This window comes from Apteryx rowi, unplaced genomic scaffold (genome assembly GCF_003343035.1).
Source record: "Apteryx rowi isolate R43461 unplaced genomic scaffold, aptRow1 scaffold_11, whole genome shotgun sequence".
NCBI lineage: Eukaryota > Metazoa > Chordata > Aves > Apterygiformes > Apterygidae > Apteryx > Apteryx rowi.
This window is the reverse complement of record NW_020447308.1, coordinates 6,880,039-6,907,287: the sequence shown is the minus strand read 5'-3', so window position 1 is coordinate 6,907,287 and position 27,249 is coordinate 6,880,039. Positions and strand designations below refer to the sequence as shown.

At 55.1% G+C, this 27,249-nt stretch overlaps 1 protein-coding gene across 1 annotated transcript in view; it reads right to left on the bottom strand.

Moving 5' to 3' along the window:
* Nucleotides 1-5,394: 5,394 nt before the first annotated feature.
* The window catches only part of SMAD6 (SMAD family member 6), a 43,477-nt gene continuing 21,622 nt past the window's right edge, over nt 5,395-27,249 (bottom strand). The window contains exon 4 of the mRNA XM_026073416.1: nt 5,395-5,988. Coding sequence (XP_025929201.1) covers nt 5,447-5,988 — 542 coding nt within the window. The 3' untranslated portion in view covers nt 5,395-5,446. The remainder of the gene's footprint in view (nt 5,989-27,249) is intronic.

Here is a 27,249-nt window from a genome sequence, read left to right as displayed (position 1 = left end):
CTGACAAGGAAATTTCCCAGGCCCATGGTCTGAGGAAACTCTCCCTGAGAAAGTCTTGTGTGCAACACCCTTGCAACACCCTCTCCTCCCGAGACCAGCAAACCCCCTGCAGCTGGGAACACTCTGCCCTCATCCTGGGAAAGGAAATCTTCCTCTTGGAGCAACCGAGCAAGGTAGCTCCTCTGTGCCAGGACTCGCTTCCATCTATTTACTTCACAGAGAAGAATGAGTTGGCTTCTCCAAGAGACAGCAACAGCCTTTTAACCACTGGAAATCCCCCACCGCTGAACTTTTTGCCAGCAACCGCTGGTGTTTGCAATCAGAGCAAGTAGCCAGCCAGGACGCCCCACACACGCACGCCCTGCCCGGGCACATCGTGGCACACGTTCAAAGCAAATTACTGCAAGGAAGCAACGCCGGCACGCTTTGCTGGAGCTTAGAGTTTGAATGCTATTCAGATCTTTTGTTAAGGCTTCATTAAAAGGGGATTTGGTGAACTGGCTCATGGAAGTGGTACAAAACAGCTCCTTTCATCAGCGCAGCAGAGCGAGGGGCTGGAAGAGCCGGCACTGGGGAACGCCGGCACGAGTCGCAGAGCATCGCGCTCGAGCAGCGGTGGCAAGGCCAAGCTCATTCAGTGGCCGGGTGACACGGGAGGTTTTGCACCTGCCTTTTAGCAAGGCTCCAGCTCTCCCGGCACACGCGGGCGATGCCTCAGGGGAACCACGCTCCGCTCCCAGTGGTCGGGTTTGCCGAAGCCCCCTGACACCAGGGAACAGCACGTTTGCTAACGGGGACTTGCTGCCCCCGTGTCTCTGCTGGCTGCACCGGGCAGGACGCTCACGGGCTGGGGGATGTCAGGGGGACCCTGCCACACTGCTGAGCAGTCACACGTCCACCTCTTCGTCTCAGGGTTCAACCCCTCCAGAGCACCAGCACAGGAGCAACACGCTTTGCCCCAGCGCCCCCAAGCAAAGCCTCCCCAGGAAGCGCCCGGCGATGAGCCGCCCGCGCAGGCAGGCCAGCAGCGCTCCCAGGAGGAGGCAAAACCAGCTTCGGCTCCGAGGAGATTGCACAAAACCACCCAGCGGCTCTGGGCTCCCCGAGCAGCTCGGCCCCGGGCACAGCACAGCCTGCACCCAGGGCAGAAACACCCCGGCTCTTCCCCAGCACCGCTCCTGCAGGATAATCACTTCTCTTGCTTCCCCATGGAAAAAAGAAAGGGTAACACACCATACGGACCTACCTCGCAGGAGCACGGAGAGGACACATCATGCCGGTGCTGAAGGAGCACCACCCCACCAGGCTTGGTGCACAGTGCAATGCCACCAAGGATCCCAGGAGGCTGCCTGGAAGGGAAATAGCTGCTGCCGCCCCCCTTTTTATTGGGAAGTGCCAACACCTGGGGGCAGCTGGGCCAGGCAGCGCTGACGGGAGCCAGCTGGGGCTGAGGGCACAGCTGGGGTGTCCATGGGGCCATCAGCAAAGCCAGACCCCACCGATGCCCGGCTTTTCCTGCAAACGGCAGCAGGGACCAAATTTCTCTGATTTCAACACTTGCTTCTCCCTACCTGGCTCGCGTGAGAGCGTTTAAAGCTCACGACTGGGTTTATGGGTGAATGAATCACACTGCAAGAAAGGCTTCGATGAAACAGCTGTGTCGCAGGGTAGATGATCGCTTGGTGACTCCGCAGACTGGATGTCGGCCCTGCTGGCTCGGTCCACCAAGTACGTCCCAGGCCCCAGGCCGCCCGCCTGAAGGACAGGCTGGTGAGAGCAGGTTAGCGGTTCCCGCGGCCGCTCCGGCTGCATGCTGCCTGCTGCACCCTCTCCGTGTTATTGTACTATATGCTATTATATATAATATAAATGCATTGTAATTCAGGGGGGAAATGGTGCAATGGTGTCTTTTTTTCAGCCGTCCGAGCCCGCGGAGGGGGCACGCGGCACGCGGGTCCCGTGCAGCTCGAGGTGCTCGCAGGGTGCTCGACGCTCCCGTCGCGCCTTTCTCCCAATCCTGGGAAATCCCTCAGCCCGAGCCCCTGCAGACGGCTGTCCTGCAGACGCACACGCACGCGTGTGCACGTAAGGGAAGCCCCAACCACCGCCGCGCGCCGTCCCCGTAGGGCGCGAGGAGGACGGGGCACCCGCGCCGCCGCGAGACGCGACCCTCGAGAGCGCGGGGCTCCCCCGAGCCGACCCGATGCGCAGGGCGGCCGCGGCGGCTAACCCGCCACCAAAGCAAACCGGCGCTAGGAAATACGGGAAGGTTGCCAGAATGACGAACGGCGTGCCGGGCAGGCCGGGCCGCGGTGCCGCGGGAAGCTCGGCCCTCCCTCGTCGGGGGCCGCCGGGAACATTCCTTCCCTCCGCGTTTTTATCTGCCTCCTGAAAACCATCTTGTTTAGATTGGGCTGCTCGAACGCCCGAAGCGTGACTCACGGGGCGACGCGCCGGCAGCGCTGGGTGGTCGGACGGCCGGGACCGGCAGCCTGCTGCGAGCGCCGCTCCGCAGCCACCGCACGGCCGTCCCATCCCGTCCCATCCCGTCCCGTCCCGTCCCGTCCCGTCCCGCGGCAGCGCAGCGGGCTGCAACCAGCAGCTTCGCGCTTAGCGTTGCGAGGGTCCGGCACGGCCTTCGCCGGCCCCTGAGCCCCAAAGCTTCTTTACGGCGCCCCAAGTTGGAGTTATCACAACAAAAGCGTTCAAGGAGAGAAACGAGGCAGAAGAAAAGACTTGATGTCTTATTTCACCGCTTCTTCGTAAAATCCTTTCTATTCCCTTTAAAGCCTCGCTGTCAGCTGAAATAAAACTCTAGATTTATTCCTGGGAAAGTGGATGAGTAATAATTAAAAAAAAAAAAAAAAGGAAAATTAAGCACAGTCGGTGGGTTGCACAATGGGAAGCCAAAAATTAACCCTCAAGCTTCAACGCAGGAAAACCCTTGTGGGGGTACGAGCCGGCAGCGGATCGGCACGAAACGCAACCCGCGGGGCTGCGCTGCCCAACGCGCGGGAGGCAGAGGGACGGGAGAGCGAAAACGCTGAGGGTAGATTAGGGATCATCGGTTCCTCCTCTCCCACCACGCCGAGAAGTTGCAGGGTCATAGGGAACATTGCGAGTGGACGAAGCCTGACCCGGCACTGCCGGCAGCTGGGGTATCACTTCCACGTGGGATAAACGGGAAAGGTGGACCGGCCTCGCGTCTTCCAAGCATCCCACTGATTAATACGTTTAAGGGCTTGGACACTGCAGTCTCTCAGGGAACGGCACCCGGATCACACCTTCCCATCCATATCCTTTCAATAAGAGACCTTAAAAGATACTAACAGAGCTTAAAAGAGACACCAAAATGTATGAAAAGTTCTGTTTGTGCTTTTTTTGCTCGCCTTTCGCTTAACCGCGTAGTTTGGCTCACCTGCTGGACACAAGGTGGGCTGAGGATGGGCAGACCGAGGGATGCTCCATCCCTGCCCGGATGCAGAGAAGGAGCCGCGGGCTCCGGCGCTGCCCGGCCACCGGTGCATCAGCAGCCGGCGCGCGGGGACGGCCGCCCTCCGCCGGACCCACGGACGCTGCCGCCCGCGGAAACGCAAGCTCATGGTGACTACCGGCCTGGCCGACGCAGTGGCCTCCAGCGGTGCAAGCTGCTGGAGCGAGGAAGAGGAGGAGGAGGAGGGTCCGGGAGGAGGAGCGGGCAGCCGGCCAGCCCAGGGGAACTGCTCCGGGTCCGACTGCAAAGCCTTTCGGGCGGTGGGGGAATTGCCAGGAAACGAGGAGCGGAGGAAAGCAACAAGCAGCGACAAGCAAACGGGCTCTTGGCTGGTTAAGTTAAAACGAAGACGCGATTAGCCAAACCCGTCTTGGTAATAAAATTACTTAAAACAAAAACGGCCCTTTAATCAACTGCCCGAAAGCGATGCAGTGATGCAGGTGGTGTGGCAAAACAGCCCGAACCTAAGCCAAAGGGGACGCAGGAAAAAAATAATCCGTAAAATTCGCGAAAGCTGCCTTAAACGATCGTGACATGTTTTGACACCATTCCCTGACAACAGCGCCCGCAACACAAACAAAACTTAACGACGTCGAGTACGAACGCACGCCGGGGCTGCGTGAACTCACCCAATGTGGTCCCAGTTAAACACCGCTGCGAGCACGGCTGCAAGGCGAAGAGCGGCCGGGGAGGTGCCACTGCGACATCCCGCGCCTGGGTCTCTCCGCGGCGTCCGCGTCAGGGCTGCTCGCTTCCCGAGCGAGGGGTTTCTCCCGCTCCGCACGCGTGTCCTCCCCGCCGGAGGAAGGAGGAGCCGAGCTGCCGAAACGCGTGACACCGGCATGGGTCAGGAGGGTTTTTAATAACGAGTTTGCGTCCTTTTCTTTTTTTAACCTTCTGTCTGGGTTTTGAGCCATTAAGGGGGGTCACATCTCATGTTTTCCTCTGCAAAGACGAGGGCTACAAAAACATCCCCTCTTAAATTGAGAGCTTGTGCAGTCACCGGACTCCAGAGGCAGGGGCTTCGCGAAAACCAAACGTATAGGGATTTGCAATAAAACCGTAACGCTGGGCAACGCCGGTCACCGGCAATAAATAACGCAGTTAAAAACATTCCCGATGAAGTGCCGTCAGAAAACATCCAACCCTCCCGTGCAACGGCACCGGCGCCGCAGCGCCGACGGCAGCAAAACGCAGGCAGAAGTCAGGGAGGGGGGGGGGGGGGTTCAGCCCCACGGGCAGCGGCAGGCGGGGGCCCCAGCGCGGACACCCCCCACCCGGGCGCCTGCCGCCGCCGCCGCCGGCCCCGCTCGCCCCAGCGCGGCGCTCCTCCTCCCCTCCTCTCTTTTCCCACCTGCCTCTCAAACCATCCTGATTTACAGAGCTCTCGGAGGCACCTGAAGCCCTCCAGTGACCGATGAGGTGTTTTCCCAAGCGTCCCGGCTCTGACGGCAGCCCCCCGGAAATCGCCCCTGACTGCAGCACGCCGGAGCAGACACTGCCCAGCACTTAAAAACCAGGGAAAAAGAAAAAAGAAGAAAAAAAAAAAGACAAAAAAAAAAAAAGACAATTAAACCCCCCCCCAATAATGCGAATACTTTATTATCAATGAGTGACTGGTATTAGCTTTTTGTCTGGGTATTAATAATATTTCAAAAAACCATACATCAAAATTAGGGCTTTCTCCTATTTTTGCTGTATAATTTTTTTTTAAAAAAAATCTGTATTGAAAGAATTATATAAGCCAAAGTGCATTTTCTGTTTTTTGTCCATATACACATTGCACCATACATAAATAATTACATTGTAAAAATGACTCCATAATTACAAGTATAATATATATTTTCATATAATATATAAAACTTTATATTAAATCTAGGTAGATGATATTTGGGATAGTCTGTGTCTTTCTTTTTTTGTTTTAGTTTTTTTCCTTTCGCCAGAGGCTGACCGTTATCGATTGTTACTGAGCAAGATCTCCAGCCAGCAAGGACAGGATGTGATGAACTGTCTCGAGTAGCACGGCCCCCAGCCCTTCGCGAAGCTAATCCGCACGCTGTTTGGGTCGTAGGGCCCGTCCGCGTAATCCAGATCGGTGGCGTGTTGCAGGAGGCAGGACTTCTCGTAATCGAACACTTTGATGGAGTAGCCAGGCATCACCTTGCGCACTATCAAAGTCCTACAGTTGGGGATGTCCAGTGTCGGGGAGTTGACGAAGATGGGATGCTCGCTGCGGTTGTAGGCCCACACGCCATCCGGCTCTTTGCTAAGTAAAATCCCGTAGCCGATTTTACTTCGAGTCCTTCTCACAGTCTCGCTCCTGTTTTCCAGGTTTAGCTGTCCGAGGCAGAAGCCGTTTCCTTGAGGTAGGTCATAAAATATACTGACAGACTGTTCGTACACTGTGTAGAGGCGGCCAACGCGAGTCCGGTGTTCCCAGTAGGCCACGTTACACCAATGGCTCCTTTTAACGGCATCGGGTGACGTACTGGCATCTGCGGGAAAAGCAAAGACACGGTCAGGGCTTGCTGCCACAGCCTGGAAAAAAGACACATACTTAACGTGAAAAAACAACTATTTCCACCCATCAGCTCTATTCACACATGAATAAAGCTTCCATTCAAACGGTTATGTCAAATGCCACCAAGGAAGACAAGTCAAGGCTGATGGCCACCCAACTGCTGGGCTCCTGGGGATCTCAAGTCCTCCTTCGCACTCGCATGGGGCAACCACCCCGAGGCCAACTGCTGGGACCCCGCAGTCTCTGGGACTAGCTGGTCTCACGGCAAAGGTGCGCCAGCTTCTAGCACCGAGGGCACGCGGAGCTGTTGTGCTACGGTGCCACTTCCCCAACAGGTTTTGGGTCGCACACGTCATCCATGGGGCAGCTGGGCTGGTCCGCCAGTGTCTAAGCCATTGCTTCAATGCAAGACACTGGGAGTCAAAGGAGGGGAAGAACGTTATCCTAACGCGCTGCTCAAGCTGATGGAGCTATGCAGACCCTGATCCGATAACCTGCAAGATCAGGCAACAGTTCATCTATTCCACAAACATCTGAAAACAGAAGCGACTTCAGCTGCACCCTGATTTTCAAAGGCAACCTTCCGCTGCGCTGAAATGCGGGGGATGTCCACGAACCATTCACACAAAAGATCCGATAGCATCTCTGCTATGTAACAGCCTTTGACGGGGACTCACATATTCCCCCAGGGAACATGAAATTGGAGAAGACGCTTCATGCCACAGGGGTAGTATTTTCTACAAACTATACATGTCCTTATATAAAACCATGGAATTCTCTTCAGGACAACAAGAAGGGTCTTTTCTTTCTGGGCATGACGTTCAAGGAAGACGGGAGGGATACAGATAGCCAGAAGCCTTTTTAAAGCTCCTCGGAGTATTTCTGATGCCTCGAGACGGAGCATGGGAACTCTCAGCTCTCGGAGGGCCCCTAATGGGGTGAACTCGGCTCTTCTCAACAGCAATCCTGCTTGCTACCAAACTAGTTAAAAGAAAAACCACTCTGGGATGTCCGAGATAACCTTATAACGAACAGAAAGCAAACGAAAGGTTAAGGGAAGCCATCACTTGGGTGCTTGCTGCGCGCGGGGACGGGTCGCTTCCCGTGGGGTGGAGGTTGTCCTCCCCGTGCCGGCAGAAGCCCGAGCCGCGTGCCGCGGGCAAGGAGCCCGGAGCTGCCCCCGGCGCGGCTCCTCCGCTTTGCACCGGCCCTGCTCCGCGCCCTGCGCGAAGCTCCGACGAGGCGTCACGGGACCGGGGCCTGCTGACCTCCCTGCCTCCGTGCCATCGAGTCTCATTAACTCGCACGCAGGGTGATGCCATTATTTTGCTTCAGGGACTCTATTGACGCACCGGATTTACAGCCCGGGCCGACAGCCCCGCTTCTTTTCACTCTCCAGTCGCGCGGGAGTGGAAGGGGCTTTCCTGCCCATTAGCTATCTGCGACTTAAGCGGCTTTGTTAGAGTTTAACTCGAGTTGTAACTGCACAAATGTCGGGGGGAAGGGAAGCGGGCAAGTGACTGGGCTCTTGCAAGGCGCCCCGTCCTCAGATGCTCCCCTTAAATGAAGCATTAGCAGCTCTGCAAACCAAGGCAATGCGTGAAGATGCCTTGGGGAGAGCAAAGGAAGGATCCCGAAGCAATCCTACAGATGGGTCAACGGGCTGGAGAAACGGGAGACTGCACTCCAACTGATACTCCGTTATCCTGAACCCCACCACGAGAGAGGGGGAAGCCAGGAGAGGCCCAAGTCAAAAGGCTGCTCCTCAGACTCTGGCCCGTTCCTACACGGAGCAATGAAAACACGGAGCAATATTCAAAGCGCCTTTCGCTCTCCTCCTTGGGTCGAAAATACCTCGTTCTGCTTCTTGGCTGGAGCATGCACTGTCCCGTCCGAGAGAGACGGTCACCCATGCCCAGGCAGAGCGAGAGCCTTCCTGACCTCGGGAGCAAGCCACGGCGATCCGACCGCACTGTGGGCCCTATCCGTCAATCAATTCCCAAAGAGGGAATGCAATAACCACCAAAGAGCTGAGCTACTTCTGCACACGGCATCCACGGCTCTACCAACCAGCTTTGTTCTTCTGCTTTAGGCTCCTCAATCCCACAGCCAAAGCAGCAGAATCCACCGGTTTTAGTATTACCTTCCGCTTCTCACGACGATAGATGCTATGATTTTTGTTCTGGTCTTACCGGAAGGCTAGAAAGGCTGTGGGATTGCAGGCGGGCGCTTGCGGAACGGCGGAGACCTGAACGCGTCGTGGCCTGACCCCGGCGAGGGCTCCCGCGCCGTCACACCCTCCACGGGCGGCTTTCCTGCCAACGCAGCCAGGAACGGCCCCAGCGGTGCAACGACCGCAGCAACCGCCGCAGTGAAAACAACAACTCCACGCCGAAAACCCTGCACGCCGGTACTGCGCCAGCAAACCTGAAAGCGTTCGCACAGGAGGGGCGGCCGCATTGCGGAGCGGTGGCGGCCAGCATCCTCATCTTCCCTGAAACTCCCAATATATTCTAAATCACTTCAATTCCCTTTGAAATCTCACCCCGTTCTCCCCAAAGCGGCAAGCTCTGGGAGCTGGACTATGCAAAAACGCTGACGGGTAGGAAATACTTTGCTCTTGCATTGATGATAGTCCATTTTATTTTTGTTTTGCACATCGCCAAAAAGGTCCATCTTCTACAACTGCAACTCCTGCACGTGCATGTACACAAAAATAAGTGCATTTTAAATCTGCTCTCAACTAGTTCACACCACAAGTAAATATTACAGCTGCTCTCTAGCCAGCCGATGCAATCCCTTGCCTTCCCTCCTCTCGTAACACCCAAACTCATGATTCCACCTTGGATCTGTCTCTGCGCGAGGAGAGGTTGCGTCAAACTGAATACAGTTAATTGTCCAACCTTCGGACGGAAGCTGAAGTTCCTGTTCAACTAAGAAAACTGTTCTAAGGAAGTAACGTCCAGCACAGTCACATGAAAGCGCTTTGCTGTGACGTTTCACCCCGACCGGCACCACCAGAAGAGCCCTCCCACCCCACAAGCTTTGGGTGCTAAAGCCGCAAGTGAATCCCAGCTCGCCCAAATCTGACTCCCGTCCTCCTAGAGGGTTGGGAACAGCTCAGGGAGTCACTTGAACAGAGCTCTTCCAAATGCCCCACTCTTCTAGCAAGAAAATGAATCAGTAAACGCAAAGATTTTTCTCCCTTTCTTGCTCTTTGACCAATAACCTTCATGTCCTTTGCCATCTCAAAGGCACCTACTGCCCCCCCGGATCACGAGGACTTAGAGGAGCAACACGACTTGCCCTGGAAGGGTAACGACTTCCTCTGCAATTGCGGGATGACTATGTTGTATCCATCATCGTCAAACACTGCTCACTGGACTTGACTCTTCCCAAAGCATGTCACAACACCTTGCAGAGCACTAGTCATGGGAACATGATGTTTTAGGGGAGGAAGAGAAGAAGATTCAAATTTAATTTTGAGTTGGGAAAAAAAAGAAAAAAAAAAAAAAAAAGAGCTGACTAGTCCCAGTAAGACATACTAAGATCTCCACCAAGAACAGAAACTCTAAGGAAACTGGTGACAGAAAGTTTCAGAACCTCTTTATAGAACTTCTGCAGCGTTTGCAGAAACTATGTGAATCCAGTTGACGGTATCAACACAAATCTGACCCAACCAAGCCCTATCTAACTGAACATTACTGAAGCAAGACTGTCCTCAGTTAGGTCTGTGCAAATCCCTGGAAACAAGAGCTTGGCATGGGTGAAAATCTTCCGGCCTTCTCTGACAACTTGCCCCGGTCTACTACCACGCAGACCATCAGAGCATTTTGCTCTTCAAAAAGCACTTGGGCAAATACTTCTGGATACCTACAGAGCTCTGCGCCCGTGTGGCCTCCCGCCTCCGCAAAGCCCTGCCTGCCCCTTCGGCAACGAGCTTCTGTTACTGTATTTTTTGGAAACTGTCGCTTAGCCCCCCCAAACTTCCCTTACGCACTGAGACCGGGATAACTTCAAAACTCGGTTTCCCATTCAGCTGAATTCATTAGGGGAATAGTTAGCAATAAACATTTTAAATAGGTGTTTCCCATGGTTTATTGCAAATTAACATTCCTAGCGGAGCAAAACCCAAGCGGGAGGAAAAGGGCACCGGTTCTGCTAGGACGTCTGATGGGAGGTTGCAACCATCACCGACGCCGTGCCTGCTTTCCAAGAACCGGGAAATACTGGGATAAAAACGCCCCTCTAGGCACACGCTGAAAGCAGGGGAAGGGGAAGAAACCCGCCTGCGGTCCAAAAAGCAAACCAAACGCGCTGAAAGGAGACGGCCGAAAGGTTCGCGGGGCCAGAGCGTGCCTCGGGGAAGCTCGCCGAAGGGTCCCCGTCCTCGCCGCTGCCCCGGCGTCGCCCCCCTGCCCGCGGCCGCCAAGGTGGACTCGCTTTGGTCCTTTTATCTCCCGGCGTATTCAAGCAAACCCTGAAAAGATGAACTCATCTTGCAGCCCTGACATAAAGCGAGCACTTTAGCGAGCCCCTGATACGAGGGGGCCTGCGCTGTGTCTTATCCCCTGCCAAGTATTAGTTTCGCCTCCAGCTATTAGCCGCTACCACTCGCCAGACAGCAGGGGCGGCCGGCAGAAAAGCGTGTCCCTGCACTGCAAATAAATGTTGCGTTTTCCCTCTTCTTTTTCCACACTGCCCTTTATGCACGGACAAGAAAACACATTTTTATTATTATTATTTTTTCCCTCCCCCCAGAACAGGGACGCGCTTGTTGGATTCCTTTCGGAAAAAAGGAAAATGTTTTAGTCCCACAGCGCCTGCCTCCGTGGTATACGCCACATTTTTAACAACTATCATTGTAGGCAGCTACAACTTATACCAGCTACATTTAGGCTGGCGTCAGGGCTATCTCCTCCATCAAAGCCACCTCTATCGATCAGACGGGCGCGCTGAAACGCTGGCGCTTGTTTACTCGGGGGCTCGCTCCGGCGGGTCACCGCTTCCTCCGCGGCGGCGGCGATGCCTCGCAGCAGACGCATCCAAAAGGAAACGCAAACAGCTCGAGATAAAAACACCAGATAGGAAGCACGACAGGGAATCAAAACCAGGACCTAACGGGAAAACGCTCCTGCGCGGCCCCGGCACGTGAAATCCGGGTAGCATAATAAATGCAAAGAGCAAACTCTGTAATTCCTCGGGCCCGTACGGCGAAAGCACCGCTGCTACCTGCGCTCCTCCGTGCAGAGCGGGAGCTTTCAGACTATCTGCAATTTGACAGCACTTGATGCCAGTAAAGTTCAAAGCGGTTCATTAAGAAAGAAAAGAAAGATGCTTTTTCCAAAACAAAACCCAGCACAGGCCCTGCCCACTCCTTGATGTTACATTTAAAAGCAGGCTGGGAAACATGGGCAGATCACAAAAACACCAGATTAAAGTATCTCTGATTCATGCTTCGGATCTTCCGCGTGGCTCCCGACCCTGCAGTCGCACGAGCAAACCTCTTCCCACAGGCGAAACCCAGCACCCAGCACCCAGCACCGGTTCCCGCGCCACGGGCCGGGTTTTCTGCACCGGTTCCCACGCCACGGGCCGGGACTTTTGCACCGGCTCCTGCGCCACGGGCCGGGTTTTCCTCCCGGACAAGAGTCCTTTCCACGGGTCATCCCAGATAGCGGGGACATTCACAAACGGAGGCATCTGCCACCCCCCTCGCGAAGCCGATCGTACCCCTAGCTGCGGCGGTACTGTGGTGCCCACCAAGATACAGCTGCAAGTAAGATTTCCGTACTTTGGAGGRAAATGGGGGAGAGGAGGGACGTATTCACCCCGAATACAGCAAAAATCACCCCCTGTGATTTACACAGCAGTGGCAACTCATAGGGAAGCTTGGTAGTGATTTTCTCCAGAAGCAGAGTTTTTCATTACCGCAGCGCTTCGAGGCATATTTTTGTGCTGTCTCTTCCCGAGATGGTCACAAATCGCACCGTTTTACTTTTTTTAAACGGACACCCCCATGAGGAATAAGCGATGTCAACCTCCTTTCTATGGAGCAGCCCCTAATAAAGCTGACGCATTTTTCGAAACGCATGTATCACGAGTCACCCAAAGGAGAAACCATGCATNAAAAAAAAAAAAAAAAAAAAAAAAAAAAAGAATTACCGCACTAACAGGGATTTGAATGCACATCTGGGCACCCGGAGAAGTCCCAAGTGGCTGCTAAAGAGACGAAGCAGGATTTTCAAGAGCGTCCCCACGACTTAGCCCACGCCAGGTTTTCACGTGCAGCCTTTTCTGTGGCACCGCGGCTGCGTCACAGGGGCAACACAACGTTGCTCCGACCGTACRGTTCAGCCACCTCCTCCATGCAAGGGCAAAGGGAGCCACGGTCTTTCCTTTTAGTTTTATTCCACTATTAGACAGACGCTCACTCTTCCTTTTTTTTTTTTCCCCCCCGTAGCAGTACAGAAGCGTGCTTATACTACCGAACACACAGGCGCAGGGAACCGGCACGGCTATACGCATAAATAGGTCACTACGAACAAGCTGCTAAGCAAGGTCCAGATAAAAAGCGCAGCCCAAAGCACACGCACATTTCCCCAGAAATCCTTTAACAGTTCACCAGGGAGCCATCAGTTGAAATAATCCCTGATTAAGGCCCTTAGAAACAAGTTCCAAGGTAACGAAGAGGTTAAAACTTTCCATGGCAGAAATGGAATTTTTATGGCCCTGCAAAAAAAGAAAAAAAATTAATTGTCAATCTGCCCCAGCAAAGCTCACAATCATTTTCGTTAAGCCTATATACTTTAAATACCTCAGCCTTACAAGTTTCAGCTGGAATGCRTCACTTAAGCCCCCCAACCCCCCTGCAAAAACCAACCCCCCTGAACAGTCCACGGCATTTAAGCTGCGGCGCTGAAGCCCTCGCCGGCTCCCCGGCTGCAGGGACGCGGGGCAGCGCCTGCAACCCCAGGGGCTCAAACGCGCTCCTTGCCCGCTTGCCTCGCGCACAGTTACAGCTGCTTTTCCGAGGTGCAGAGATACCGATTTGGGACAGATGGCAGCACTTTTCAGTTAAAGTGTCACCACCACCATCATTCATTTGTAGGAGCCAGCTATTCAAGAAATAACTTCTCAGCGACGCTGGAGTCCCGGCCACTGGCGTCCCTGCTCCATCACCCCTTCTCCAAGGCCTCAAGCTGCCGTTTCCTTATTCTAGGAAAATAATCCCAAAATCCAAGAGCAGGCGGATGCTTGGGGAAGGTGAAATGTCTCCTTGCAGCCAAGCCCCCAAGCCCTTACACAACTTCTCAAGGAAAATGGAAGCAAAAAAGATATATATATATATATATATATATTTGCATGCCACCCCCCAAGAGTTCTTACTGGAAAATGCAATTTTGTTGACCGAGTCTCTCCAATACTATCCAAATGCAGGCTGTGATCCCACCGTCTCCCATGCCGAGGGAAAGCGAGGGTGCCCTAAGCCCCCTTCACCYGCGCTGAGGGCCGGGATGGGATGGTGCCGGCACCATCCCGGGATGTCCTCACGGGGACAGGACACCCGCCCTGGCCAGCGCGCAGCAGACCTGGCACAGCCGCAGGCGGCAACGAGCCRCGTCCCCACCAGCGTCGGCATCGCCAGCTGCTGCTGTTGCAAGCCCCAAGCACCAGCCACGGTGGCACGGGTGCCGAGCACGGCCCAGGTGGTCCCCTCCGCTCCTGCTCCTCGAGAGGCTTCTCCCAGCACCCCCGACCTCCTGCCGTGGCACTGAGCACCTGCACGTCGAGCAGGGTTTCCTCCTTTGCTCGGGATGGACACAGAAGCTGGACGCCTTGGCTCCAAAGGATGCACTTAAGGCAACGTCCCAAGTCCGTCCGCAAGCGCGCCGCGGGCGGATCGCTGCTGCCGCTGGGAGGGTGCCGGCTCGGCAGGCTTCGGGACTGCCGTCCCGTGCTGAGCCACGGGGAAGCCGGGGGAGCAGAGGCGGCCGGGGTTTCCACGCTGTCCTCCAGCCAGGGAAGTCCTGGAGGGGACAGGGGCAACTCCGTCCCGCTGTCGAACYGCTTCTTGCTTTGCCCGGAGAGACGAGAAGCTGTGTTGGGTTGCATGAGGACACCTGGCTCGTGGGCTTGCACGAGGTGACGAGTTGCAAATCGGAGGCTGGACAGTTACAGGCTCATTCCTGGGGAACCTTCTCCTTCGGGCCCAAATCAATTAAGGCTCTTTTAACATCCTAGCTTCGACCAAGACAAACCACGTGCTCCCTAATCCATAAAGGTCCCCGAGAAGTTGCCAAAAACTCCGCAGTCGATTGCCAAGCTCAACCGATCGCGTTAGTCCTTCAAACGGAGCCCGTAATCACCAAGGGCTGCAGTCTGCCGCTTCCCCCGCGCTGAAAAATCCCAAACTCCCTCCCGCGGCAGTGGGTCGGCTCTCCGATAGACACCTAGAGGATTCGGCCCAGCGGAGGCCCCGAGTTTAAAATCGGCGCGATTTTCTTTTACGACAAAGCGGGCGTTACTGCAGCTGCAGCCAAAAGGGACGGTCCCAGCTCCTCCATCCCAGCCCGTGCTCCCAGCGCTTCCCTCCCGCCCGAGCCAGCGGGCGCAGGAAGAGCCGCTTCGGCTCACTCATCTGGCAGAAAACGAGCCCCTAAAGAAAGCAGGGCAAACGGCTGGAAAACCCCTCGCCCCGCAGGTTCCCCTCCTCTTCCTCCTCCGGCCACCACCCTCGGGCCAGAGCTCTGGTGCTGCCCAGCCTCCTCCAAGAGCTGATCTAATTCGCAAACCCAGTCGATGATTAACTCAGAAGAACACTTGTGCTGGGTTAATTAATTAAATTAGCTCCGAAAAGGGTCTGATGGGCAGCGGAGCTGATGCAAGGAGGAGGGGGGACGACGACGGTGGAGTAGGCGTGTGGAGAGGACCGGGGGGGAAAGGGGGACATTTCCATGGCAGCCCGGGAAACAAAAGGAACACAGGGCAGCAGACAATGCCAAGAATTCGGACGAGAGCAATTTTCTCGGCAGAAAAGAAACCGCTCCACAAAATCATCAGCTCAGGCTGAGTTTTGTTTTTTTTTATGTCCTTCAAGCAAAAACACATGCCGTGGTTAGTTCTGTCGTGAAGTCTGTAAGACGTCACCACCTAGGTTATTTGGAAGCTAAAGTCAAGACATKTGTTCCTGACGCATCTTCTCTAGCCATTAGACACTCAGTCCACAACGTTGTTTTAAGGTGATTTACCAAGTTTTYTCCAGCTCCCCTGCGCCGTTTACCAAGGTCTTTTCGGCTAAGGGTAAACAATGCAAAAAAGTAAGAAAATTGAAAAAGCGCAACTCAGGTATTTTTCACTGACGTTTTTATGTGCAACTTCCAAGGCCAATGTTTTCAGGGATTTAGGCGTTTTTGTGAGTTGAGCAGTCTCAGCGTAATCTCGGCTTGCCTCGCTCGCAGCTTCCGCAGGCACATTCATCACTCCGAGGCTGGGAGGCGGCGCATGCAACCGCCTCATCCCTGGCATGTAAAAGTTAACACGACAATGTAAATACGTCTTCACAAGGAGCCCCAAACGTAATCGCCTCCAGTTGCTGCCAATTATGAAAGCACCAGACCTGTCATCAGCCATAATTTGGCTGCGATTTCTCCAGTTTTGGAAATCAGCCCAATCCCAGCCCAATCCCAAGGTCCCGCTCCGAGAGCTCGGCGCCTCCTTGCAGCCCCGGTGCCCATCCCGCTGCGGGTGCTGCATCCCGGCCAGCATGGCATCACCGACCCGCCGGCCGAGCAGGGGAGACGAGCGGGTTGGGGAAAAGCAGTGGGGAAATGTCCGTGGGAACCGCTTTTCTGTAAAATCTGGAGATTTGCAGAAAATCCTCCCAGCAGCATCTAGCAGGGGTTGATGTTTTCTCTGCCTCCTGTTGCCCTGGGTGGCAAGGCAGAAAAATAGGCTAAACGCAGGGGAAAAGCCGCGCTCCCCCAGGGGACGCAGGGCAGGAGCGCGGGTGGTGGCACCTTCGGCTCTGGAATGGAACAAAATCGGGGGYGAAAAAGCCTTTTTTTCTGATTTTGTGGTTGAGAACTCAGAAGTTTCCCCATCCTTTGAACAAACGTGTACGCGATCCCTCTTTCCCAGCTCGAGATAGAGAAACACTGAGAATCTGGGGGAAATCACCCAATAAATCACCCGACTGTAAATCTCCCTTTCGGCCRCGGCAAAGTCAAACTCTTCCTTCCCCCCACGGCTCGCCGTCCTTTGTGTGCTTTATCTCTCGGCCGCTCCGGCCTGGCGCGGCGCCAGCGCTCGTTATTAATTAATCCGGGGGACGCACGCCGCATTCCTGCCTGCTCCGACCGCTTCCTCCCGGGGCCGAGGCGGTGGGCAGCGGCGCGGCCCGCCGGGTCCCGTCGCCAAAGTTAGGGCAAGCGGCGACGCTTTTAGGGGGTACGCGGCCGGCGGGCGATGCCGGCTCGCCTCCCCCAGGCAGGGAATCACGCGCCCGGCRGCAGAGCTGGAAACGCTTCCACGCATCCGAGCATCTCAAGGTGCAAGAGAGATTCTGCAGAGCAGCATATAAATAATGATAGGTTTCGCTTGTCAAGCGGCTTCAGCCGAGAGCTTCAAAGCGTTCTAAAAGCAGTAGCTAATTACAAGGTCCCGACGACCAGAAACAGGAATAATAATCCCTTCCTCTTCGCCGGTGCCTCTCGGGCAGAGCACGCCAGGTACTTGGCGGCGGTTCCTGATCCGCCACTCGGCTCGCCGGCGGGGCGAGCGCGGCGCACCCACGGCGCGGCCGGGCCCCGAAAATGAGCCGCGGGCTGGCGGGAGCTGCGGCGTTCTTGAGACGAAGCCCTCGGCCGCCGCCGCTGCCGGGGCGAGCGCGGGGCTCCCAACTGGAGAAACTGGGGGATTTTCCCAATATCATGGAGGCAGTTAAGAGCAGAGCTCGCCAGGCGCAATCCTAATGTCTAGGAATTAGCTCAGCGGAGAGTTTCTGGTCCGGAGATTTGAGGCTCAGACTATGATAAAATCAAAACTCTGCCTGGTTCACGCTAGCATTAAACAAAGCCAGGTTTTCGGGCAGGCTGGCCACCGTCGGGCTGCAAAGCTGTTTCGGGAAGCCAGATGTGGCCTCTTTGGGAGGATGCCACGAAGGCAGCCGGAGGGACGGAAAACGCTCGCGTCCTCCGCTTCCCCGCGCCGCCGCGTCGCGAGGAGCGTTCGCCGGCCCCTGCCGCCGCAGCGCCGGACGCCTCGCTCGCGGCCCCCCGACCGCCGCACGCCGCCTCCCGCGCGGGAAGCGGAAAAGGGCCGTTTTTTTCCCCGGGCGGTTAGGAAATAGCAGGGCATCAAGCCGCTCAGGAGGACGGCGGGCAGCTCCGGCACCCGGGGTGCTCTGCAAACGCCRCTCGCCAGCCAAGCCCAACCACCAGCTGTTCCTGCTGCTTTAGACCTCAAAACTGCAACCGAACTCACTCCGGTAACAAGGAAAATTTGCTCCTCTCCTGCCTCGTGCACGGAAGTACCTGCCGCGGCACAGGCGATATCAACGGAGCCGGGATTAAAACCACGCGCGCTGCGAGGCGGCAGCCCGAAGGGCCTCCCGCATCTCCCCTGATCTCCGTGACCCAAATCCGGGCGGCATTTGCAAGCCACGCTGGGGGTTCCTGGGAAGGGGGTCGCTTCCAGAGGGGGAATGCTCCGCGGCTCCCCCGAGCGAGGCCCCTTCCAGACGTCCCCGGCTGCTTCTGCGAGACCTGGGCCCGAAAGCGCTAGCACGGCGAGCAGCTTTGGGCTTAAGAGCTTTCACACGATGCGGGAAACAAAGCCAGCCGCGAGCGCAGCAGCTTCTCGACGCTTTACTACTTTTGCTACCCGGAAAATGAGCAGAGCTGCTTCTCTGAGGGGGAAATCAAAGCAAAACCCAACATCATGGCGCAGGCAGATATATTTTAAGAGCCCACAATTGCGCTCCGGACTGCGGCGCTGCCTACGGAGCGAGAACGAATCCAGCCTCTCCCCCTGCCGCCTCTGTCAGTGGGAAGCCTGCAAAGCAGCGGCGGAGCGGAGGCGGACGGCGGGAGAAGCGGCAAAGCGGGCAGACCGAGCCCCCGGCCACCCYGCTCCCTCCGAGCTGCAGGGTCCCGCGGCATCCCGGAGGGACCACGGAGCCTCGGGAGATACCGAGGACTGTGAAAGCTCGTAGGGAACCGTGTCGCCGAGCGGGAAAACAAGTGCCGACGGAGGAGCAGCAGGATGGTGGGCTACTGGAGGCGGCCGGGACCTGCCGACCGCTTTTCTCCAGATGGGTCGTGGAAGGGATGGGGAGGGATCGTTCTGATTCCTCCTTGCAACCCGGGTTGCTCCGGCCGGGAGGAGCAACGCTTTCGGCTAAGCGGGCAAAAACAGGGAGCGCGTCAGCAAGGAAGCGCGAGCCCCCAAATCCGCGACTCAACGCCACGGCTGGGCTACCACCTTCCTACCTGCGGCTCTTTTTCAGGAAATGCCCAGGGGAAGGTGGAGGAAACCCCCTTTAGGGAGCACCTTGGGGCCACCAGGATTTCCCACCCGACCGCCGGGCTGGGACCTGCGCGAAGCCGCTGCCTTCCCTCCCCAGCCCTTGCTCAGCACCGGTGGTGGGTCCCCCATCCCAACACGCATCCCCTGCCCGTCCCGTCTCCCTCCCCGCTGGCCTCCGGCCTGAAGCAGCCCATAGCTCTGTCCCAGCAGCCTTGGAAAAGGCTCTTCCTCAGCGCGGCACCAGTGCCCTTACATATATGGGAACCAGACACGGTTAGAGAATGAAATGGAAACTCAAGCTTTGTTCTTACTGGCCGAGTCCCAAGATCCYCATCCAGATAAAGCTCTCGCTGAGACTCCCTGTCTGAGTAAGCACCGCAAGATTTGGGCTACGGCTTCGTGGCCGGGACGGCACGCCATGCAGCTTGGGTTCGCCTGGGTTTCTTCTGCCACGGGTTTCCAGGAGTTTTTACAGAGAATTAGAGGATTTGGGGTGCCAAAGCGCCCTTGGTGCCTTCGAAAGAAAGCAATCCCCTCTGYGTACGCGCCAGCTTGGTCATACGGAAAGGATAAACCCGGGTGGCAAGAAGGTCCCAGGGCGCTTAGCTCCGCCGAGAGCCGCTCACGGCCTACGTCCACGGGCTCCCGCTCCCTCTTGGAGCAAAGACTAAACAATGACTTAAGCACCTCGGGATTTAAGCCCCGGAGTCGGTCCCTAACGTCAACGGTCCAACAGCGAGGATGCCGCGCAGCACGGCGCAAGCGGCGAGACGGGCTCCCGGTGCCGGCCGTGCCCGCGCGCTGCGATGCAGCTCCCGACCCTTCTTTACGCCAGCGACGCTCACGGAGCCGGGACGCGCGTTTCGGCTGGCGTGGGATAAGCCTGCCCCCGAAGCGCAAACATCCCTCCCGTTGTTTTTAGACTCCCCGGAACGGCGCTATAAATCTGCTGAAGTTCAGATAAACAGCAAGCGGCTTTGCACACGGGCGAAGCAGGCGACGGGGGATGAGAAGCGACACAGCAACGCGCCGCGGCCCAGCGGGACTCTAACGTGCRGCTTCTGAAAGTCTCCGAAAGCATCTTTACAACAACCTCCCAAATGACAAAATTCCTAACCGTGTATTTGCGCATCGAGAGTGGAGGTGACTCATGCTAATTACCCTCCCGGTCCAAGAAGGACTTGTTTTCATTTCTAAAAACCACAGCTTCTTAAAAAAAAAAAAAAAAAAAAAAAGAAGGAAAATACCAAAATACACACACACAGCTCAGTGGGATGCATCCTGTCCTGCCGCACCAATACGAACCCAAACYAMCCCAATACCCCTGCTTCATCACGGATGCTCCAAGAGGAAGGGATTAACGTGCTACAACGTGGGCACAGCACGGGCCATGCGGAGACCCGCGGCAGAGGCGCCCGGCCAGCGCCAGCTCCCGGCTCCCGACTGCCAGCGATGTTCCCTCAACACCAAGCAGCTAACGTGGGTTCCTGAACGGAGCTTGCCACCGTCGGACGACGAGCGAGGATTCGCTCCAGTCCAACATCCCCTCACCTCTCCTGGCCACGCTCACCTCTTCCGTGGAAGGCAGCAGAAATTTTCAAGCTAAAAATCACCTTTTTCAGGAACGGYCTGGTCGGGGGTCCCGGTTGCAATTCTGCAGTCCCCAATTTCTGCCCATGAAATGTTTTTGTGAACCTGCAGGCTGCGGTTATAAACCCTGGAAATTAAGGACCAGACTAAATGACTTTCTCATCGAGAGGAAAAAGGAAAGGAGAACAGATAGGGCTCTTTGTAAATCAAGGACAGGGAGATTAACAGAGCATGCGAACGCTTCGTTATGGCTAACGAGTTCAAGACTATACACCCTAAACACAGTTGAGCACTAAAGGAGAAATGTCAAATTCTCTCTCTCCCCTCAAGGGGTATTGCTTTTAAAAAATAAAGCAAGGCATATTCGGGGGAAATATGCCTGGTATTATACATTAAAAAGGCGGCCYGTCAACCGCCTAAAAGAGACTCATTTCTCTTCTCTCTTCTCTAGCAGACTAGGTCACATACCTACGATACACACGGGCATGTAAAGAAACCCCCTGCACAAAACCAGAAGAAAAATGGAGCGAAAAATCYGTGTCAGATATTTTGCAGAAATGCACTGGCAAAGCGGCAGAGAGTGCTCCAATGAGCGCCATATTTCCGACGTTGGATTACTTTGGCTCGTTATTGCAACACTTCTGCCCGCTCCTGCCGGAGCGAGGAGTGGCTGCGAGCGATACGGAAGGCGGGCTCATCCTCAAACCTCAATATTTCCGCGGTGCAAACAAACAACGCTATCAACATTTACATTTTGTCAAGTTACTGCACTAGAATCCTTAAATTGTTAAAAATAGGAAAGAAACTGCACAGTTCACATATTTTATAAAGCTGGGTTAAATCAACATCTGCAAAAAATATCCCTGTTAAACGAAATAGCAGGATTTCATTAAGTAAATTGCAAGTTGGCAAAAATTCTGAAAGAAAGGGAAAAAGCCACAGCCAGCCCTGTAATTTAAACCTTATTTTAACTGTGACAGCATGACTGCAAGAGGCTGCATTTCCAAGCGAAAAAATAAAATAAAGCCTAAAAAAATTCCCCGTTCTCCCCCCTTCCCCACCTCGGTGGACCGCAATGTCTGCAGTAATTACAACGGTCCCTAGAGCTTCCCCGGCACGACGAAGAGCGCGGAGGACCCTCGCCCGGCCCCAGCGGCACCGTTCCCGCCCCGCGGCGGGTGTCGCTCCCGGGGCCAGCCGGGCGCGGGAAACGCTCAAAACTCACCYGGCTGCGCCCAAAACTAGCCCCCCACCTTCCTAGGGGGGAGCTCAAGCGGAGCGGCGCTAGAAGGAGCGAAGCGCGGCGGCGAGGTCCGGCGGCAGCTCCCCGCCGGCCGGCTCGGCACGGGGACGCCCGTGATGCCGGGATGGGGCTTGGCGCCCGCGGGCTGCCCGGCGGAGCCCGACGCTGCCTGCCGGCGGAAAAAACCCAGCGCGGCATCGGGGCGGCGCTTCGCTTCCCCAACCCAAGCTCCCGAATTGAAAAGCGGCAATTAGGGTTTCCCTTCCGAAAGCGCCGCGGTCCAAGTAAATCACCTGGAGTCAAAACCCTGGGATCAGTAAAACTGGTCGTCCGGCACATACTTAATCCATTTACACTGAAAATAGCTGCTCATTAGGCTAAAAACGCAGAAACAAGTCGGGACCAATATGCAAACTTTGAGCTCAGGAGGAGAACTGCAGCAGAAAGACCAATTATTTGTTTACAGGGTTTTGGCTTCGCTCTTTTTCCTGGCACTTACGACTCCAGAGTTATTTTGAAGAGCTGTTTGCTGTATGCGGAGCCGAGAAAATAGCAATCTGATTTCCTCTGTGATCTAAACATCCGCCTGCCGTGCTAGCATGAGAAAAATGTGCATCTCCGGAAGCGCAGAGAAACCCGCCGGCCGCTGCGAGCGGGGAGATGGCGCACACGGCCCCGTGCGCTCCCGCTCCGGCTCCGGCTCGAGGGAGCTGTGACCACTTGCCACCAAGGCGTGCATCAGTCCCGCGTTGGCCTTCTCCCTTCATTTAGCTGGACAAAGCGGGAATGCGGTTTAGGCGAGGATGGCAGCAGGAGGTCAACGAAATCCGTGCAAAAAAATCGATGTGAATGGGTCAAAAAGTGCACGTGTGAGAGAGCAGGGGAGAAACGGGCCGACTTTGAGCTAGGTGATACGGTTTTTCCTAATAACGCAACTACCAAGCCCGTTACGGTAGCAGCCACTAAACGCGAGGAAACAGCCCCCGCGAGGGCTCTGGACCTCTTTCCTGCTAAAAAGCAACAGCACGGACCTTGCAAGGGAGACGGCCGCGCTCGGCTCCCAGCGGCAGCGGGGGAGCTCGGTGCGGTCACTCCCAGGTTCACGGGGCTCTAGCCGGCCCCGGGCTACGATACAGCAGGAGGGAGGCGCAAGCAGCCTGTGCAAACGTACAGCAGCATTTTGCTTCCAGCCTGAAACTCCAGAGCTTCTCCGTGCACACCGTAAGCCGCAGTAAGGTGGATGCACAAGTATTCCCACGTCCCAGGTGCTCCAGGAGCTCTGCAACACTTGCATGGGTAAAATCTGTCAGCGACCTGCAGGAGGCCGAATTCAAAGGCATATAGGGCCCACAAACTGGAAAGCAGTGAATGCAACCAAAGACCAAGAGACCATTCTGCTGACAGCGACAGCAGAAGCAGCTTGGCATCGCGGGGTTGCAGGGACTGCGCGTGCCCCACGGCATGTCCGGGCCAACGCAGGCAAACTCCTGCCTGCCACCAGCAGCTTGACCCACGGCAACTCGCATCCCTCGGCAAGCTGTGGGCGAACGGGATGCCTGCGGAGCCGACCGGCTGAGAGAGATTTCCGGCGTCGGAAATACCACCGGGGAATCAGAGCAGTTGGAAAGCTGGTGTGAAAGCACCAGCAGCTCCGTGGCCAGGGACCATTGCAAGGCCACCGCACGATGACCACCCGCCGTTCAGACACCCTACGTGTCAGAAAGATCGCAGGAGGCAAAGCGGCTATTGACAACGTCAGCACCATTTTAACCCCCAAACCTTGCGATATGCAGAGTATTAGAGCTGCAAAGGCTCGAAGTCATAAATCGTGCACTGCATGGAGGCACCGTCTTGCATTTGCGGTTCCCCAAGCACCTCCTGCACCGCTAGGGACAGATGCTTCCTACCACGGCGGGGCCCGTTACACCTCCCCGTTCAGGGACAGACACCCATAACAGGTACCGGGGCCTCTCACCACCCTGCACACGTGTCCCACCATCCCACCCACGTCCCACGTGCCCAAGGACTCCTCCTGCCCCTGCCCCAGCCTCTGCTCTTCCCACCCTTAGGTGACCTACGGGCCAGCTTGCAGTCCTGATTTTAAATTTCCTGGCTTTTGAGGATACAAGCCAGGTCATTAACATTATTTATAGGTTCCTGTRTATGAATTTCCATTTGTTTTTCTGCTTAAAAACAATCAGGTGAAAAAAAGCAATTTCTGGAGGTCAGGGAATTAAAAAATAAAAAAGGTATTAGTGGTCTGATGGACCTGAAGGATCAACAGCTCCATTAGAGACATAACAGAGTTTCCTTAAATGCTTATTGTGTAAATATTTAAGGTACTTTATAAAATTTTTACAATGTGCTTAGAAACCATAAATCTCCACATCAGAGCCCGGCAGGCTATCGGTGAGGCACACGCTTAGACATCTGAAAGAACACAAACACCGACATTTTCAATGCTAATTCGGGACCCAACAGGCCAAAGGGCCACGGTCTTACGGCTGGTCATGGCAAAGAGCCCTCGGAGAGCTCGCGAACATGCTCCATCCCCGCGACACTTGTACGCGGGCTGTTCCTCCTACCGGAACGGGCAGCAAATAATTACTAAGCCGGTTCCCTTCACTCACCCCAAAAGGGAGTGTGTGCGTGCAATAAGCCACTACAGTGAGGATAAGTCCAGCGGTCACTGCTTTTTTTTAACCTATCTACAGTTAGGGCGTAACGGGCCACGTTACGGATTAGAGATTTTTCTCTTTGCAATGCAGCACTGGATTTGATGTAGATTATGCAAAACTGCAATCAGCCACTTCTCTTTGCTCGGCAGCTATACCACCCGGAGAATTACACGATCTTCTTTCAAATGCCGAGGGGCAGGTTGGAGACGAAGCCTGATTTGTTACAGCTGAATCTCGCATCCACCCCCTGCGCCGGTAGAGCCGACACTCCGAAACTCTGCTAGCCGTTCACCGCCGAAGAGGGGCATGGCCAACAGGCGAGTATTCACTCGCACTGGGAAAAAAAGATGCTGCGCTGACGGACACATCTGTCCCCAGTGCGGTTTCCATATGGAAAGCCATGCAGCTTTACAGGATTTGCTTGGACACCGTGTTTTTGAGCTAGAATTCTTCAAATAAACGCGGATCTTCCTAACTAATGGAGGAAACAACGTGTTTAGCAGTTCTCCCTGGAACTACTTCTTCACTGTAACTTAGGTGCGTTTGAGGCAACAACAACAACAACAACAACAACTGGGAATGGGGAAATGGAAGTTTATTCACTTTGCAGAGCACAGCTTTGTGTTGTATATGATGAAGTGCAAAGAAAGTTGGGAAAAAACTTGGATGGAAGTTCAAACACTAATGTTTTAAAGATGAAAGCATGCTCTTCAATTAAATGTTTAAATACAGTTTTCTCGTACTAAATCATTTAAACATTTTCACATTCCTCGCATTTCTAGAAGCACTGCTCACTTTTATTTATTGTTATAACCCAATGCCCTCAGCGAGCGACCACGGCTATTTGAGGCAACCTGCTTTCTGAAGGGAAAGTTCTTTCCGGACAGTAAAACGTTCGTTACGAGCTGGGCAGACCGACTCTTAACGCTGCAGCGAGCAACCCGCACTGAGCCTCCAACCACCATCATGTTTTCCTCCTTTTTTTTTTTTTTTACCCCTTCTTCTTGAAATAAATTATTCCACACTGCAAGTGGGCATAGCCAGGTTCTGCTCCGAATATTGAATATAAGTTCAAAATAACTCAACTGACTTCACTTAAGTCGTATTTGGACAGCTGTAACTCAGAGCAGAACTTGGCCCGTGCATTCARTCGCCTTTTCAGAAACGACGAGGCTGCTCTTGCCTAAACACGGGCGCGCGACTGCCCCACCAGCRGCACCAGCAGCCCCGGGAACCTTGAAATTCACCCTGCGATTCTGTTTCCTAACGATGCAATTTCACCAAACGAGCGGGTCACCCCAGCAGCCCCCGCGTGGCAGTTTCGGCTCGTCCCCGTCCTCGGTGCTCAGGCAGCACGCGAAGCACTTGGCCTCTCCGGGAGGGACAGGGCTGCAACCCCAGCAGAGAGGAAGCCAAGGACACAAGGCGACCGGACTAAGTAACCCGGCATGTTGTTGCCAGCCTGTGTGTTCTTACTTCCTCGTAAATCCATCATTAAAGGRAAAAAAAAAAGAAGAAAAAAAGCCACGAAGAGACRTGAGCCTTCAGGGATGCTCCGTGCCGCAGAGCCCAGCTCCACGCTCGCGCCGCCCGGGCGGTCGCATCCCTGCTGCCTCCTCCCGAAGCTCTCCACGCGCCCTCGCAGGGCTGCTTCGTTAGCGTGTCACAGCATAAGACGCTGTATTTATTTTGGCGTTATTCATCTAGAAAGCCCTAAAACCCAGAGAGAGTCAATTGCCCCCGCCGTGTCTCTCCAGCTATCGACGGCGCTCATGACCAAGTTCCGAAGCCCAGCGGCCGCGTGTTGCGTAATGGGGMTGGAAAAACAATCAGGAAGAGCTGGGAAAGCTGCTTGCAGGCTCCAAAGGGTAAGGCTCAAAGGGGCGGGCGGCCACGGAAAAGAGTACAAGAAATTAAGCTTCTACTCTGACAACAACAAATGCTATTTTCTGCCCATTACATCATGCTCTCGACTGYTATCGCACAATGGAGATAATCCCGCTTGATTAAAGTCAATGAGAACTTTGCCATTGATTGCAACGAGAGCAGGTCTGAGGCCAGCGCGATAAATCACCATTTCAAAAATAGGTTTTCTGCTTCCCGTGCCACGCGAGCGCCCAAATCCCCCCCTTCKCTTGGCTGCCCGCGAGGATAAATCAAGGCGCCGTGAAACGCCAGCCATCGCAGGGCGGATTCCCGTGACCGGAGTTAGACCTTTGCGACGCGGAGGGCCGCGCTGCGGCGAGACGTCTGGACTTTCAACGGCGGGTGATGAGAAACGAGCACTACTGGGCACAGTTCGTTCACCCTCTTTCAGACCTCTCCCGGAGAGATAAGATGAACCGTGCCCTACACGCCRCTCCGTCTCTGCTGACTGCACTGAGAGTCTAGAAGAACAGCTCAGACATAGACGTCCGTGTTAATCAGAGATGAGGTGTGAGGACTGCTACCCAGACAGCATCAAAAATGGCCAGAAAAATTACCTGCCCTTTAATTACACGCAAAAGCAACATCTCAGCAAGGTAGCTGCAGATCCGATGGGTGATGTTTCATCATGAGTTGAATCAAGGTGGCCTTGCAGATTTGCATTAATCRAAGCTGGTCACATACGAGACTAGCATTAAGATTCATACCCATACATCCCCCATCTCAAAATCGATTTTTAAAAATAAGAGCTGCTGCTAAGTTCTTTTACAGTTTGGAGGATCCATGTGATTGCCAAAAGCAGACTGCTGGCCTGCTTTTGGCTAACGCTAACGTGCAACGTATAAGGCAGCACGTCCATTCTTTTCTAGCCCTGTTGCTAAGAAAGTCATCTACGAAAATAGTTGTGTTTGCACCCTTCGTTATGGAGAGCCTTCTCACGGCGTTAGGTTTCTTAGCCCCTTCCCAGCTCCAGCTTCCCACTGGCTGCAGAGGCTCAGCCCTGCAGAGGGCTCCGGAGACGCTCGGGAACGTTGCACGTGGAAACCCCCAAATGCCCAAAGCRGCAGCGCAGCAGCTCCCAGGGAAGGTGGCACTTGGCTCTTGGCCGTGCTGCTGCAGCACCACGAGCCCGGCTAGAAGGCGGCTGCGACGGGAGCGGGCAGCCACCTGCACCTTGGACCGCTCTTCGGCACGGGCCACCCAGCCCGGGTCCGAGTTGTGCATCCCAGCACGGTCCCAGCCCACAGTATCCATCGGAGCAGCCCTTCGT